Source organism: Aphelocoma coerulescens, chromosome 4 (genome assembly GCF_041296385.1).
Source record: "Aphelocoma coerulescens isolate FSJ_1873_10779 chromosome 4, UR_Acoe_1.0, whole genome shotgun sequence".
Taxonomy (NCBI): domain Eukaryota; kingdom Metazoa; phylum Chordata; class Aves; order Passeriformes; family Corvidae; genus Aphelocoma; species Aphelocoma coerulescens.
This window is the reverse complement of record NC_091017.1, coordinates 77,556,982-77,573,019: the sequence shown is the minus strand read 5'-3', so window position 1 is coordinate 77,573,019 and position 16,038 is coordinate 77,556,982. Positions and strand designations below refer to the sequence as shown.

General features: G+C 59.1%; 1 protein-coding gene across 3 annotated transcripts in view; it reads right to left on the bottom strand.

The window, feature by feature from the left end:
* The window catches only part of DCTN1 (dynactin subunit 1), a 55,887-nt gene that overhangs the window by 22,866 nt on the left and 16,983 nt on the right, over positions 1-16,038 (bottom strand). For all 3 annotated transcript variants that reach the window (XM_069014815.1, XM_069014816.1, XM_069014814.1), the window contains one exon: positions 14,003-14,034. In XM_069014815.1, the coding sequence (XP_068870916.1) occupies positions 14,003-14,034 (32 nt within the window). The remainder of the gene's footprint in view (positions 1-14,002; positions 14,035-16,038) is intronic.

The window sequence follows — 16,038 nt, the reverse complement described above, 5'->3', positions numbered from 1 at the left end:
ACCCTGGGAGAGGCTCCCAAAGGACCTGGACCTGCTCCAGAGGAGCCCATCAGCCCCGTGAGCTCCTCTGGGCTCTGCACAAAGAGGTGGAAGGAGAACGGGAATGCGCGGGGGGGTTGGGAACCAATGGGTCGTGTTTGGGTGGGGTTGGCAATGACTGGGTCAGGTTTGAGTGGGGTTGGCACCCCATGGGTCATGTTTGAGTGGGGTTGGCAATGAATAAATCAGGTTTGTGGTGGCTTTGGCACCCAATGGGTCATGTTTGAGTGGGGTTGGCACCCAATGGGTTGTGTTTGAGTGGGGTTGGCCACCAGTGGATCATGTTTGAGTGGGGTTGGCACCCAAGTGATCACATTTGAGTGGGGTTGGCACTCAATGGGTTGTGTTTGAGTGGGGTTGGCCACCAGTGGATCATGTTTGAGTGCGGTTGGCAATGAATGGATCAGGTTGGTGGTGGTTTTGGCACCCAATGGGTCACATTTGAGTGGGGTTGGCACCCAGTGAGTTGTGTTTGAGCGGGTTTGGCCACCAGTGGATCATGTTTGAGTGGGGTTGGCACCCAATGGGTTGTGTTTGAGCGGGTTTGGCCACCAGTGGATCATGTTTGAGTGGGGTTGGCACCCAATGGGTTGTGTTTGAGTGGGGTTGGCCACCAATGGGTCACGTTTGAGTGGGGTTCGCAATGAATGGATCAGGTCGGTGGTGGTTTTGGCACCCAATGGATCATGTTTGAGTGGGGTTGGCACCCAATGGGTTGTGTTTGAGTGGGGTTGGCCACCAGTGGATCATGTTTGAGTGGGGTTGGCACCCAATGGGTTGTGTTTGAGTGGGGTTGGCCACCAGTGGATCATGTTTGAGTGGGGCTGGCACCCAAGTGATCACATTTGAGTGGGGTTGGCACCCAATGGGTTGTGTTTGAGTGGGGTTGGCCACCAGTGGGTCACGTTTGAGTGGGGTTCGCAATGAATGGATCAGGTTGGTGGTGGTTTTGGCACCCAATGGGTCATGTTTGAGGGGGGTTGGCACCCAAGTGATCACATTTGAGTGGGGTTGGCACCCAATGGGTTGTGTTTGAGTGGGGCTGGCACCCCATGGGTCACGTTTGAGTGGGGTTCGCAATGAATGGATCAGGTTTGTGGTAGCTTTGGCACCCAATGGGTCACGTTTGAGTGGGGTTGGCACCCAATGGGTTGTGTTTGAGCGGGTTTGGCCACCAGTGGATCATGTTTGAGTGGGGCTGGCACCCAAGTGATCACATTTGAGTGGGGTTGGCACCCAATGGGTTGTGTTTGAGTGGGGTTGGCCACCAGTGGGTCACGTTTGAGTGGGGTTGGCAATGAATGGATCAGGTTGGTGGTGGTTTTGGCACCCAATGGATCATGTTTGAGTGGGGTTGGCACCCAATGGATCATGTTTGAGTGGGGTTGGCACCCAAGTGATCACATTTGAGTGGGGTTGGCACCCAATGGGTTGTGTTTGAGTGGGGTTGGCACCCAAGTGATCACATTTGAGTGGGGTTGGCACTCAATGGGTTGTGTTTGAGTGGGGTTGGCACCCAATGGGTTGTGTTTGAGTGGGGTTGGCCACCAGTGGATCACGTTTGAGTGGGGTTGGCACCCAATGGGTTGTGTTTGAGTGGGGTTGGCACCCAATGGGTTGTGTTTGAGTGGGGTTGGCCACCAGTGGATCACGTTTGAGTGGGGTTCGCAATGAATGGATCAGGTTGGTGGTGGTTTTGGCACCCAATGGGTCATGTTTGAGTGGAGTTGGCACCCAGTGAGTTGTGTTTGAGCGGGTTTGGCCACCAGTGGATCATGTTTGAGTGGGGTTGGCACCCAACAGACCCTGTCTGCGGTGGCGTTGGCACCCAGTGATCCATGTTTGTGACGGGGTTGCCACCCAACCGTTTGAGTGGCGTTGGCACCCACGGGGCCGTCGGTGCCCGGTGCCCCCCGCGCTCGGTGCTGCTCACCTTGGGCCGGCGGGCGGTGCTCTGGAGGGCAGCGGGAGCGGAAGCAGAGAGGACAGACAGTCACACAGGGACAGAGGAGCAGAGAGCAGCCGGCGGCGGCCGGAGCGGCAGAGCAGGGAAAGGAGACAAAAGACAGCACGGCATCGTTAGTGTGCCCGGCATCGTTAGTGTGCCCAGCATCGTCAGCGTGCCCGGTGGCACCGGCTGTGCGCGGCGTCGTTAGTGTTGGGGCTCGTTAACCCGCTCCCAGGGCTGCTCTGGGTGGGACACGTGGGCAGAGATCCCATGGACCCGCTGGCACAGCTCCTGTGGGATCCCCTGGCACAGCTCCCATAGGATCACAGGAGCAGAGCCCAGAGCCAGCACAGCCCTTGGCTCCCCCCGAGCCCTGTCCCCGCCCCTCCAGCCCAGTGTGGGGACAGAGGGCACATCCTGAACCCCCATCCCGACCCCACAGGTACCCCGGGGCAGATCCACCAGGTATTTCCAAGGAATTTTGGTCTTCAGAGACAAAGCCTGGTTTGGGTTGGCCGGGCATTCCGTGCTCCGTGGGCACGGTGGGGTTTAACTTCCCACGCCTTTCCCAGAGATCTCCGGAGGGGGAGGTGGAAAGGATTTCATCCTCAACATGATTTTTCCCCTCTCCTCGTCCCTCTGGTTTTCCAAAGGGCCCAGAGCACCCTGAACCGGCTGCCCCAGAGCCCCCGGGGCTCTGCTTTGTTTAACCAAAAATTCCAGGGACACCAGGGAGCTGATCCCACACTCCCAACTTTTCCTTTCATGGCTGGAATTAAATCATCCGTGATTTTGGGACAGGACCCCCCCTCCCCACACACACACACCCCCCTCCATGCACATGCAGCAGCTCCCAGCAGCTCAGGGAGGGGAGGCCACGGGGCCCAGCCCGGAACAGAGACAAATATGGAAGTAATTCGTATTTTTCCCATTAAAAACAATCCCTAATGGATGGAAAAGAAGGAGCAGCCAGGCTGGTCCTGGGGGGACGTGGGTGGGCAGGAGCCCCCAGCGTGGGCATTGGGAACATCTGTCCAGCTGCAGCCTTGGAGCACTTCCACGCTCTCCCTCATTGCTGATTCCATGACCTAATCCCAGCTGGGAATAACCAGGAGCAGAACAGATGGATAATGGCACTGCCACACGATCCCATGTCCAGGATGGGGCCAGGATGGGCACATGGAGCCCATCAGGGACCGGCAGCTCCAGCCGATATCCGACACGGAAAACCTCGGGAAGCCTCGGAGCTCTATTTCCCTATTTTCAATATAAACCTGGATGCGTTTGCACTTCCAAACTTCCTGTCACCTCTGGCATGGCTTCAGCTAAATCCTGCTCTGCTCCCTTCCAGCCTTTTCCCAAAGGCTGCACACCAAGGGAAGACATTCCCAACTTCCACAACATCTCCTGCACCACCAAATTTGCCGGGAAAACGGAATGACAGCAGCAAAAGCTCCAAACTCTCAGGTGAAACCAGGGCTGGCTCAGGACGCCCTTCAGGAGCACTCTGGCATCTTCCCAAAGTCCAACCAGGCAACATGGAGCAGCGACAAAAATCTGGGAAACACTTGGAAAAACGCCTTCTTCAGGAATTCCACAGGCGGAGACGTCCCCACTCCCTGCCACACACGTGGGGGACTCAGGAATGGGGCAGGGCTGGGGGGTCCCACAGTGACCACTGAGTCCTTGAACATGAGGAAATGTCCTGGGAGACACCAGCTCCTTCCCTGGGACACGCTGAGCCTTTTCCTGGGCCATGGGAATGGGGGACGCTGATCCCTGTCCCAGGAGACACCGAGCCTCGTCCTGGGGGGCACCAAGCCCTGAACTGGGGGGCACTGAGCCTTGTCCTGGCCATGGGGTGGGGGACGCCAACTCAAACCCTGACTCAAACCACACCGAACCCTAAAACTAGGGAGAAGCCTCCTGGGAACCATCCCTAAAGCCATGTGGAATGACAGGGAATAATCCTGCTTTGTGCCTCCTCCGGAGCTCTGGTCCCCTCCATGGGATGCCACCTGCAGACCACCGAAAGTTGCAGCTCCAAGACCCTCGGGATTTTTGGCAAAGGGATGCTCTGGGATGCTCCAGCTGCTTTTTCCATCAGGAATGGGGGCTGGCTGGGTTCCTCTCTGTGTTGGCATCTTCCTGTCCATCCATCTGTCCCCATGGCACCAGCCAGTCATCCCTGGGCTCTGGAAAAGCCGGTGACCAAGATGGGACATGGATTTTCCGGTGTCCGGCATCGTGCCAGCACTGGGAGCAGAGGCACCAACCTCACCTGGACTCTCCTGGATCCGGGATGCTCCGACCCCCTCCCGCTGGGGATGGATGTTCCACTGGAGGTTCCGGGCTCTGCTGTGTAATGCTGCTGCATCAATATTTGATGGAATTATAAAACCTCTGCTCCCGGGGGAGCGTCGGGGGCTCCGAACTGGCGCACTCCGAGATGGACTTGGCTTCTTGGCAGCAGAACTCTGGAAAAATCCTCCTGGATACCAACGACTGACTGGGGTGAGGGTGGCGTTGCCCGTTGAATGTGGGGTCGCACAGGTCCCTCCTGATTTGGTTCTGCTCCAGGTGTGGGAATCCTGATCCAGCCAGGAGCAGCGAGCGCCGGATGGATGAGCAGGAATGTGTGAATGTCACCTTCCAGCGGGCAGGAGAGGGGAGGTGTCACTGGAGCCTCCTCCTGGATTAAGTTTCAAGGCTTCTGATGAGGAAAAGCTGAACTTCATGGACTGTGGCTGCTGCTGTGGAGCATTCCCAGAGTTTCCAGGAGGATTCCGATTGGCAGCAGCTCCTGAGCAGGGCAGGCAGTGCTGGAGATGATGCCCAGGCACTGACCCGCTGCTGGTCCATGCTGATGCCATCCCACTCAATTCCTGGGAATTTCACCCCTTGGAGGCACCTCCCCTCTGCTGGAACTGAGTCTCAGCCCCCAGCAGCAGGACGAGCCCCCCGAGGTGTGGTTCCCTGGGATACTGCCGGGAATTCTGCATTTCAAACAACCAGCACCACCTGGCAGGTGCCCAGTCTCACAGGTGTGATTCCATGGGCAAGGAGAGGAACGATGGAAAAGCAGGATGGAATCCAGCTGCGGGGCTGAGCACCAATGGGGCAGAGGGAAAGCAGCATCCGTGAAACTTTCCATCGGGAAGAGGATTAACAGGGACACGTGACGAGGAGCGTCGGTGTCTGAGCTCGGGGAGGTGCAGGTGTAAATCAGGAGCATTTAGTGCCAGGTACCGGCACGGCCGGCCCAGCTCGGTTCTGTTCCCTGCCATCAGCCAGAAATTCCCAGGATTTCTCTTTAAGCTGAGCAGTGACATCCTGGTTACGCTAAAAATAAACATATAGGCCAGTGCCCGCGCTGTCACCTGCGGGAATGGCAGCCTGGCAGGGACCCGGGTACCACCGGCCTCTGGGAATGCTAAAGGCTGATCCCAACAGCGTGGCCGGCAGGAACACCGGGATTACGGACATGCAGCTTCCCCAGGATGGGCACCGGTGGCACTGGAAGCGGGGATGGCACCGGCAGAGGGAACAGCACTGACACTGCCAGGCAGTGGGGAAGGCACCAGCTGTGGGGACAGGGAGAGCAGCAGGGATGGCACCGGCACCTCTGGAGTGGGGACGGCACCAGCAGCGGGGACAACACGGGCAGCAGGGACAGCACTGACACCCCCAGGCAGCGGGGTGGCACCGGCAGCCGGGGACAGGGATGGCATCAGCATCCCCAGAGCAGGGATGGCACCGGCAGCCGGGGACAGGGATGGCATCAGCATCCCCAGAGCAGGGATGGCACCGGCAGCCGGGAACAGGGCCCCGGCGGAGCCGCAGAGCCGCTGCAATCACCGCGGGCACGGCCGGGTGACACGGCGAGGGGACTCCGGGAGCTCGGAAGGCAAAGCCAGCCATGAACCGATGCTCGCCCACCGCCCCCCTCCTCCCCGAGCCCGTCACGCTCCCAATTACAGCCCGGCAGCATCAACACGGGGAAAACGGGGAAAAAGAGGGAGGAGGCGGCTGGGAAGCGGGGATGCGATGCCGGGGGATGCGGGCGAGAACCGTACCTTGCGTGTAGCCGGGGCCTGCCTCATCGTCGCGCAGGGACGGCCGGAGCGGGAGGAGACGGAGCAGCGGGTCAGTCAGCACGGCCGGACACGGCAAATGGCCGCGGCCGCCGCCGGCCGCTCGCCAGGTGCTGCCCGAGGGCTCGGCGGGGGCTCAGCGGGGGCTCAGGGGGTCCAGGGCAGCCCCCCCCGGCCGCGGCCGCTCGTCCCCGCTCCGCCGGTGGCTCCAACCACCGCCCCGGCGGCTCATGACATCACCGCGGAGGGGCCGCACCGCCGGGCGCTGCACCGAGCCGGGCGATGTGCGGATGAGGATGGGGATGAGGATGGCGCGGATGTGATGCTGCGCTCGGGGAGGGGACGGCGGGGGGGGTTCTCAGAGGCTCAGCGCCTCCCGGGACAGCCCCCGGGTGCGAGCCCGCTGTTCCCCGGGGCAGGCGGCTCCGTGGCTGCGCTCGGCATCCCCGCGGTGCCCGCAGCCGAACCCGCCCCGCGCCGGCGGCTGCGAGCGCCGGGCGAACCCCCCCCCCGGGAGCGGACAGACGGACGGAGCGGAGGCTGGATAGACAGATGGACGGCGCTGAGCCCGGAGGGATGGACAGATGGACGGAGGGACCATCTTGCCGCGCTGCCGTCCAGCGCCAGCAGATTCCCGGGAGCTCAGGGCAGCCCTGCACGGCTGAGGGTGCGGAGAGATCCCCCCGGGCCTCGGAGAGCCCCTGCCCCAAAATCCCTGCCCTAAAAATGCCCCTGCGGAGCACGCCGGACACCCAGGGTAGCGTCCTGAGCCTCGCTGCCCTGCCAGGAGCATTCCCGCAATTCCTGCCTGGCATTCCCGTTGTCTCTGGACAAGAACTCTGCTGGAAACCCAGAGGATGTCACCAAGCACCGTCTCCAAACTCTCCATGAATCCCCGTGTCCTGCCCCACGGAGAGCTGGAGAGCAGGACGGCAGCTCCCTTTACATGCACGCATCCCAAATCCCATCTATTACATGGTGTAACCTGAGCATGGCCCTCATCCAGCTCCCATTCCAAATCTCATTTTCCCATATTCCCACACTATGAGGGGAAAGGGGATCGAGGTGCCCCCGGGCTCACCTGCACACCCAACCCTCCCCACACACACAGGGAATTTTACCTCCAGGATTTCCACACCCTCGGCACAATCCTGCCAATCTCCCAGAAAACGCCTTTAAAGGCCCCTTTTCCCCAAAGGCTGGCATTCCCCGGAAGCAGCCCCCCAGGCTGTTGTGCTGGGGACACCCTATTCCAACTGATCCGTGGTGGGGTCTGATTCCTGAATAACCCCTGGGTCAGGGAATCCAGCAGCTGTGGGGGAAGTGTCCCAGGCCAGGCTGGATGGAGTTTGGAGCCACCTGGGATAGTGGGAGGTGTCCCTACCCATGGCAGGGGGTGGGACAAGATGGAATTTAAGGTCTGTTCCAATCCAAACCATTCCATAACTCTGGAGCCCCTCTGCTCTGGAGGCAGGATTGCTGGGAATGCTCCCCTGGAGAAGGGAAGGAGCCAGGGAGAGCTGGGAGCCCCTTGCAGGGCCTAAAGGGGCTCCAGGAGAGCTGCAGAGGGACTGGGGCCAAGGCATGGAGGGCCAGGAGGCAGGGAATGGCTTCCCAGTGGGAAAGGGGAGCTTGGGGTGGGATGTTGGGAAGGAATTGCTGGCTGGGAGGGTGGGGAGGGGCTGGGCTGGAATTGCCAGAGCAGCTGGGGCTGCCCCTGGATCCCTGGCGGTGCCCAAGGCCAGGCTGAATGGGGCTTGGAGCAGCCTGGGATAGTGAAAGGAAGCCATGGATGGGCTTTAAGGTCTCTTCCAACCCAACCCATTCCATGATCCGCTCTCCCACAGCTCCCTCCTGCTGCTGGCAGGAGCTGGGGGCAGGGGAGAGTTCCCAAGTGACATTTTCGGGAGCTGTAATTGCTGTAATTGCATCTCTTAACGAAGAAGCCCCGAGCTCCATCAGCCTGAGCACCACGAACCCTTCCAGGAGCCAGAGCTGCTGACACTGACCCAGCTTCTGGCGTCATCCAAATCCATTCCAACGCTCCAGCAGAATCTCCCTCCCATTCCCACCAGCCCTCATCCAAACCACAGGGAAAAGGAACCCCTCATGAAGCATTTCCAGATGAAATCATTCCGGATCCGTGGCTCTAAGCCCCCGAATGATCCGAGTGCCGCGTCCATCTCCGGAGGAGCCACGTGCAGGCTCACACGGATTTAACTTTAAGATAATTATGGGTATTAGAGCTGCTCTAATGAACCAGCTCCTCTCCTGACACACAGCTCCACTCCCTACATCCAGAATATATCAACTCTTCCCACACACGGCACCCAATAAATGCAGCAGCAGGGAGAAAACGCAATTTAACCACGGCAAAATGGTGTCAGATGCTTTGGGCTGTCCCTGAAACTCCTCAGGGACAGGGGAAGGGAGGTTTTTTATCTGAAATCCATGAGAAGGGAGAAGGAACTTGTGGCACCACCACAGATGGGACAATTCCTGGCTCTTGGGGGGATTGGAGAGGAGATGCCAGGTGTTCTTTTCCATGGGGTCATCCATTTGCAGCACCAGACGCTGCTCAGATCCCTGCCCCAAAGGATCACATCAAAATAATCACCTCAGACCTCGCCACAAACCCCCTTGGGGACACGAAGTGCTCTCACAGGGGTGACACCCGGCCCGAGAAACAGCAGTGCTTGGAAAATCAGCTCTGGGTTCATCCAGGCCCTGCCATGGGACGCGGTTTGGGCAGCCGGGATCAGGTGGGGTTTTGGAGCTGATCGGATTATCTGTTCCTTTAAAGGATTAACGGGGCTTGGGGTGGCCTCTCTGTGTTCCACAGACCATCTGGGACCTGCTCCGGGCTGGAATGGGCCATCTGCTCCTGCACAGAGACCGGGATAACGCCGGGATATCAACCTGGACACTGACCCGGCCACCGACTGGTCACCCCAGGATGGGATCAGAGCGAGAGGGGGAGGTCCAGCCTCAGGACACGCCACGGGAATGCAGCCCTGGCACATGGAATGCTGCCAGGAGGATGAAAGGAACAGGGATGTCACTGGAGGGGGACAAACGTGATCCATCGGAGGGAAAATCCCAGGGGTCAGACTGGCTGCAGCTGCAGGGGACCTGAGGTGATGGGACAGGATTTAACAGCAGGGTCACAGCACCAGCTTGTGCCACCTGTGGATGTGGCACCTGGGGACACGGCCTTGGCAGTGCTGGAGGAATAGTTGGACTGAGTGGTCTTGGAGGGCTTTTCCAACCTAAATATTCCACGATTCCGTGATTGCAGAGTGTGTCAGACCCCGGCAGCTCACCCTGACACCCCCCCAGAGAACCAGGGACCAGCCTTTCCCTGCATCCCTGGGAGTCCCCTGCTCCCACCACAGCCCTGGCACCTCCGTGCCCCTGGGAGGTGACATCTGTGACCCAGTGCCACCCAGCGCTGCAGCAGGAGAAGGGACTGGCCTGTCACCACCACAGACACATCGTCACGGGGATGAAGACGACACAACCTGTGTCATCCCAAAAATTACCTGGGAAACACCCTTTTCCTGCTCTTTCACTGAATTTTGGGGTCCTTCCCAGCCACGTTGGCCCAGGACAGAGGCCAGCACCTCCTGGGGACAGCCTGGACTTTCTGCTCCAAGAGCAAGGACACCCTGACACGGTGTCCCAGCCGAGGGACAGGACCCCCAGTGTCCTGCAGGAACAGCACAGCCCAAAGACACAACGGCCACACCGCTCCCAAATCCATGGAAAACAGGGAAGAACCACAGCAGGGAGGGGAGAGGCCCATCTGGCAGCAGCTCTGGACACGATTAAAGTCTATATTTGACACACAGGAGCTGCTGTAATCTCCGGAACGAGGATTTACCCGCTAATTACTCTCATTATCCAATTCCCCCCCAGCCATGTGTGGGGCAGGAGCTGCCTAACGGGCAGGGGGGGCTCTCAGGGTCATTAACGGCTGAAAGAGTTGAATTCTGAGGGGACAGCAGAGCCTGGCACGGGGCTGTCCCTCAACGGGGATGTCCCTGCGTGAGGTGTGCCTGTGCAGCCAGGACGGGGGTCAGGAGAGTGACAGATCCAGATCCCCAGGACAGTGACAGGGACAGACCCATGATCCTCAGGACAGTGACAGTCACACACCGGGACCCTCAGGGCAGTGACAGGGACAGACCCATGATCCTCAGGACAGTGACAGTCACACACCGGGACCCTCAGGGCAGTGACAGGGACAGACCCATGATCCTCAGGACAGTCACAAATCCAGGATCCCCAGGACAGTGACAGATCCAGGATCCTGAGGACAGGGACAGTCCCAGCCCCAGACCCCCAGGACAGTGACAGATCCATGATCCTCAGGACAGGGACAGTCACACCCCCATGAGTCTCAGGACAGTGACAGTCACAAATCCATGACCCCCAGGACAGTGACAGCCACAGCCCCATGATCCTCAGGAAAACAATTGTCACTACAATCCCCAGGACAGTGACAGATCCAGGATCCTCAGGACAGTGACAGCCACAGCCCCAGACCCCCAGGGCAGTGACAGTCACAGCCCCAGACCCCCAGGGCAGTGACAGTGAGAGATCCAGGATTCCCAGGACAGTGACAGATCCAGGATCCTCAGGACAATGACTGTCACACCCCCACGATCCTCAGGACAGTGACAGTCACAGCCCTGGACCCCCAGGGCAGTGACAGTGACAGATCCCCAGGAGAGTGACAGATCCCTGATCCTCAGGACAGTGACAGTCACAACTTCCATGATGGCCAGGACAGTGACAGTCACAAATCCACGATCCTCGGGGCAGTGACAGTCACAGCCCCAGGTCCCCAGGGCAGTGACAGATCCGTGATCCTCGGGACAGTGACGGTCACACCCCCGTGATCCTAATCCCAGCCACAGCTCCGAGCAGACAGCAGGGACACAGAGCAGCTGCAAACCCCCTGGAACAGGGACAGGGAAGGAAGAACCCAACATTCCAAAGGGGAATTTCATCCCACAGCAGAGCCCCTTGGAGCTGGCAGGACCGGGATGAGGGATCCACACGGACCCTGGAGCCTTGGGGACACGCAGAGACCTGGATCTGGGGGGACACGAGGAGGGGACACTTGGGGACACGTGCTCCCAGCCTCTCTCCACAGGCTCTCTCTAGGCAAATTCCATATCGCTCCTCACCTCCGGACTTCCCATGGACAACCAGAGCTCTTTGGACCATTTTTCCACCCAAAAATCGACACAGAAGCAGCTGGAAAGCAAAGCTGGACCAAAGGGACGCTGAGGGCGCACAAGGTACCACCTCCCTCCCCTCTCCCACGTCTCCAGTGCCCTCCTTGGCTTTTCTCTTGGCAAAATTCCCAAGGGGAAGAAAAAAAATTCCCCCGATTTCCTGCAGGGAATGGTGATTCGGTCTCCCTGCCCGTGGCAATGAGATGGGCATTAACGTCCATCCCAACCCAAACCATTCCGGGATTCCTTGGAGTTTCAGCTCATCCTTGTCCGAAAGCTTTTTGGCTTCAATAATTGTCACAAACCAGGTGGGTTTGGGTGTCCCTAGGAGGAGGACAGGACAGCCCTGAGAAGGTGCCACTTGTCCCCGAGCCACCGGAGGGTTTCGGGTTTATAAAAATATCTGTGAGGAAACAGCCTCAGGTTGTGCCAGGGGAAGTTCCGGTTGGACAACGGGAAAATTCCTTCATGGAAAGGGTCAGAAAGCACTGGAAGAGGCTGCCCAGGGCAGGGGGGACAGCCCCCATTCCCGAGGGGGAATTCACAGCCCTGCGGATGTGACGCTTGGGGACACGGTTTGGGAACTCGCTGGCCTCTGAGGCTTTTCCCACCCAAACATCCCAGGATTCCACGTCGATGTGACACCACCACGTTCCGCCCCGGAGCGATGTCCCCTCCCTGGCTGGGAGCACATGCAAGGACAGCCATGCAGCGCTGGGATGGAGCGGGATGGGGACACAGTGAGGATGACGATGGCCCCGGCATGCGGCCGCGCGCGGAAAAGGGACAAACGGCACCTTTTTGGGCTTGGCTCCGCGCTGCGTGAGGAGGGAACAGAAGGAAGGTTAGACAGACCCCGTGGCTCCAGGGAAACGTTCCCTGGGAACACCCCCACCCTGGGCTGCAGGAAAGGCAGGAGGGGAAAGATAATCGGGGAAATGGAAGTAAATGAAGGAGAAAACAGTCCTGGAGTGACCCCCCCCCCCCCCCCCTCGCTCCGGATCCACCTCCTGCCCCTCCCAGCACGGAGAATTTGGGGAGTCAGGACACGTCCAAAGGGGAATAAATCAGACAGGTCAAAGGGATTGGGGTGGCCAGGATCTCCCAGGATGCAGGAGGAAGGGGATGCAAGGACACAGGGAAGGGTTTCCCACTGCCAGAGGGCAGGGAGAGATGGGATTTTGGGAAGGAATTCCTGGCTGGGAGGGTGAGGAGGCCCCGGAATGGATTTCCCAGAGAAGCTGTGGCTGCCCCATTCCTGGAAGTGTCCAGAGCCAGGTTGGACAGGGCTTGGAACAACCTGGGATAGTGGAAAATGCCCCTGGATGGGCTTTAAGGTCCCTCCCATTCCCATTCCCAACCATTCCATGGTTCCGGGAATGCCCCGGAATGCACACAGAGCAGCACCTCCTGTCCTGAGCCCTTCTCCCCATCAGCAGCATAAAAAAAATTCCAGGAACAATCCCCATTCCCTGATTTCAAGAACGCTGAGGTTTCCTAAATATCCTCTTTGTCTTTTAATGAATTCCAGGGTGGAATTAAACCAGGAGGATCAGGCAGGGAGCACATGGAGCACGGGGCTCCAGCAGTGCCAGGGGTTGATGGATCCAACCCCACACAGCAGGAAAAGCCAGAAACCTTCCCAAACCCCTCTAATACAGGACAGGGAATCTGTTTCCACTGGCTGGAGCTCACATTCCCTGGGATCTGAGCCCGACAAATCCCCAGGTGTTGCTCCATCCCCATCCCAGCTGTCCCACAGTGGGGTGGAGAGCAGAATTCCCACTGCTGGGAATTATCCGGAAGGGCAGCGCAGGAGGCTGGGCTTCGATGAGCCCTGACCCAGCCCTGCAGGTGCCACTCGCACATTTGCCTTGTCCCCACCACTTCCTTTCCCACTGCTTCCCAACATCCCAGTTGGGCCAGTTTATCCCCATGGAAAATCCAGTTCCTACCCCAAAACACACAAACCCATCTGTCGTGTCCCCAGGATCACCCAGTTCCCAGGAATGGTGACCTGGGCAGTGCTGGACTCGATGGGCTCAGAGGGCTTTTCCAACCTCAGTATTCCATGATTCCTCACTACCCCACACCCTTATGGCCATTCCCGAGGACAGGAACCTGCACCAGATTCCCATTCCTTAGGAAATATCCCTCACATTTGGATACAGCACATCCCAGGAGCCACTGGAGCTCCTGGATGAAGACAGAGGTGTTCACCCATGGAAGCCAGAGAGAGCCAGTGTCACCCATCCCAAGGAATGCACTCTTCCCATGGGATTGGGGGGTCCTTAGAGCTGCCCCATCCCTGGAAGTGCTCCAGGCAAGGTTGGACGGGGCTTGGAGCACCTTGGGATAGTGGAAGGTGTCTCTGCCCGTGGCAGGAACTGAGGGGGCTTGGAGGTCCCTTCCATGATTCCATGGATTTGAAGGAAGCAGCTCAGGAATGCTGCTGAACTCGGATCCAAACATGTGGCACTGTGCTGGATAATCCCTCAGGAACTGACAGATTCCTGGCCAGTGGCTGAAAATGACATTTTTTACACCTCGTTTCCCATGGGTTTCGGGAGAAATTCGCATTTCCATGGGCATTTTATCCCATGAAAGTCTCTCCGTGTGCTCTTCCCAGTGGGATGAAAACCTCCCAGAGGCGACAAAGTGCCGGGGTCACTCACCAGTTTGCTGGCCTTGGCAGCATCCAGGGAATCTGTGGAGAGAGCAGAAAAGGAGCCATGAGCCTGAGGGACATCCCTGTCCCCATCCCGGTGTCCCTGCAGCCACAGGGCACCCAGCAGGGAACAGGAGAATTTTGGGAAGTGGGAGTGAAGCAGAGTCAGGATCCGGCAGGAAATGGTGGCAAAGTGGGCGGTGTGGGTTTGGGGGAACAGGGAATTCCTTATGGGAGCTGCTGGCTGAGGAAGGCAAACACTTGGACACGCCTGGGAATTGGGGCAGTTCCACTGCTCTCCTTGGGCTGAATCCCTGGAATTCCGGGATTCCCCGAGCCACTGGCACAGGCTGCTCAGGGAGGGGCGGAGTCACCATCCCTAGAGGGGTTTAAACCCGTGTGGATGTGGCACTTGGGGACACAGAATCTTGGAAGGGTTTGTGGTGGGAAGGGACCTTAAATCCCATCAATCCCACCCCCTGCTGCGGGCAGGGACACCTCCCACTAGCCCAGGGTGCTCCAAGCCCCATCCAACCTGGCCTTGGACACTTCCAGGGATCCAGGGGCAGCCACAGCTTCTCTGGGCACCCTGTGCCAGGGCCTCTCCACCCACACAGGGGAACAATTCCTTCCCAGTATCCCACCCAAATCTCCCCTTTTCCAGTGGGAAGCCATTCCCTGTGTCCTGTCCATCCCAGGCAGGTGGGTCTGGATTCCCATCCTTGCCCAGGGGTCACCAGCAGCTGCCCCCAGGTGTCCCCTCCCTGCCAGCTGGGAGGGGCCGGTGCCAGATCCATGGCAGAGCCATCCCTGCACCCCCCCCACTGCAGTCCTGCTGCAGCAGCTGCTGTTTCCATGGAAACCCTTGGCAGGCAGCCACATCCCAGCCCTGCATCCCTGGCAGCATCATCCCACACCCCACTGCAGCCCCAGCTCCTCCTGGATCCCAGGATGGGGGGTGGGCTGGGATCAGAGTCCGTCTGTCCCAACCCAGCATCCATCGTGTCCAGGGAAGGAGCTGGGAAGGGGCTGGAGCAGCTGAGGGAGCTGGGAAAGGGGCTCAGCCTGGGGAAAAGAGGGATCAGGGGGGACCTTGTGGCTCTGCACAAGTCCCTGACAGGAGGGGGCAGCCGGGGGGAGTCGGGCTCTGCTCCCAGGGAACAGGGACAGGAGGAGAGGGAACGGCCTCAGGCTGGGCCAGGTGTTGGGATATCGGGAAAATTCCTCCTGGGAAGGGCTGTCCAAGCCTGGCAGTGGTGGAGTCCCCGTCCCTGTGGGGATTTACCAGCCGTGGATGTGGCATTTGGGGACATGGGTCAGTGCTGGGGGATTTGGGGGTGTCCGAGGGCTTTTCCAACCTAAACAATTCCACGACTATTCCATGATTCCATACCGACTGCAGGATCCAAAGCACGGATCAAGGACGGGTCCATTCCATTTTCCCTATTAATTTTACTTCCTACTTCCTGGGAGAGGGGAAATCCCACCCACACCCAACACCCACCACCCCCAGCCCACCCCGATCCATTAATCCCGATCCCACAAACGCTTCCCACACGGAGCTCCCGGCTTGGCACGCGGAGCCGACGGAGCAGCCAAGGCAGGAAGCTGGCAGAGCCCCTTCCGGCAGCTCCCGGGATCCCGCAGCGTGTGGGGAAAACATTCCCGACAAAGCAGAGCTCAGAGGGAGGCAGGGAAGCCTGCCTGGGCCCACAGCCAGGGATGGCGGGGCCGACGGATGTGGGAAAGGGGGAAGGAATGCTCGGAGGAGAGCGGGAAGGGATCCCTGCTCCCGGGTGGGAATGGGGTACAGCAAGGGGCTGGAGACGGGGACGCTGCAATTCCACAGGGATGCTGCAATTCCACAGGCTCAGAGTGGTTCAGTGGGTCTGCATTCCCACCGGGAAATACTCCATGATTTACCCCTTCCTTCCAGGAAGGATTTCCCACCTCTCCAGGAAGGATTTCCCATCTCATCTGGGAAGGGCTTCCCACCTCTGCAGGAGGGATTCCCCATTTCTTCAGGAAGGATTCCCACTCCTT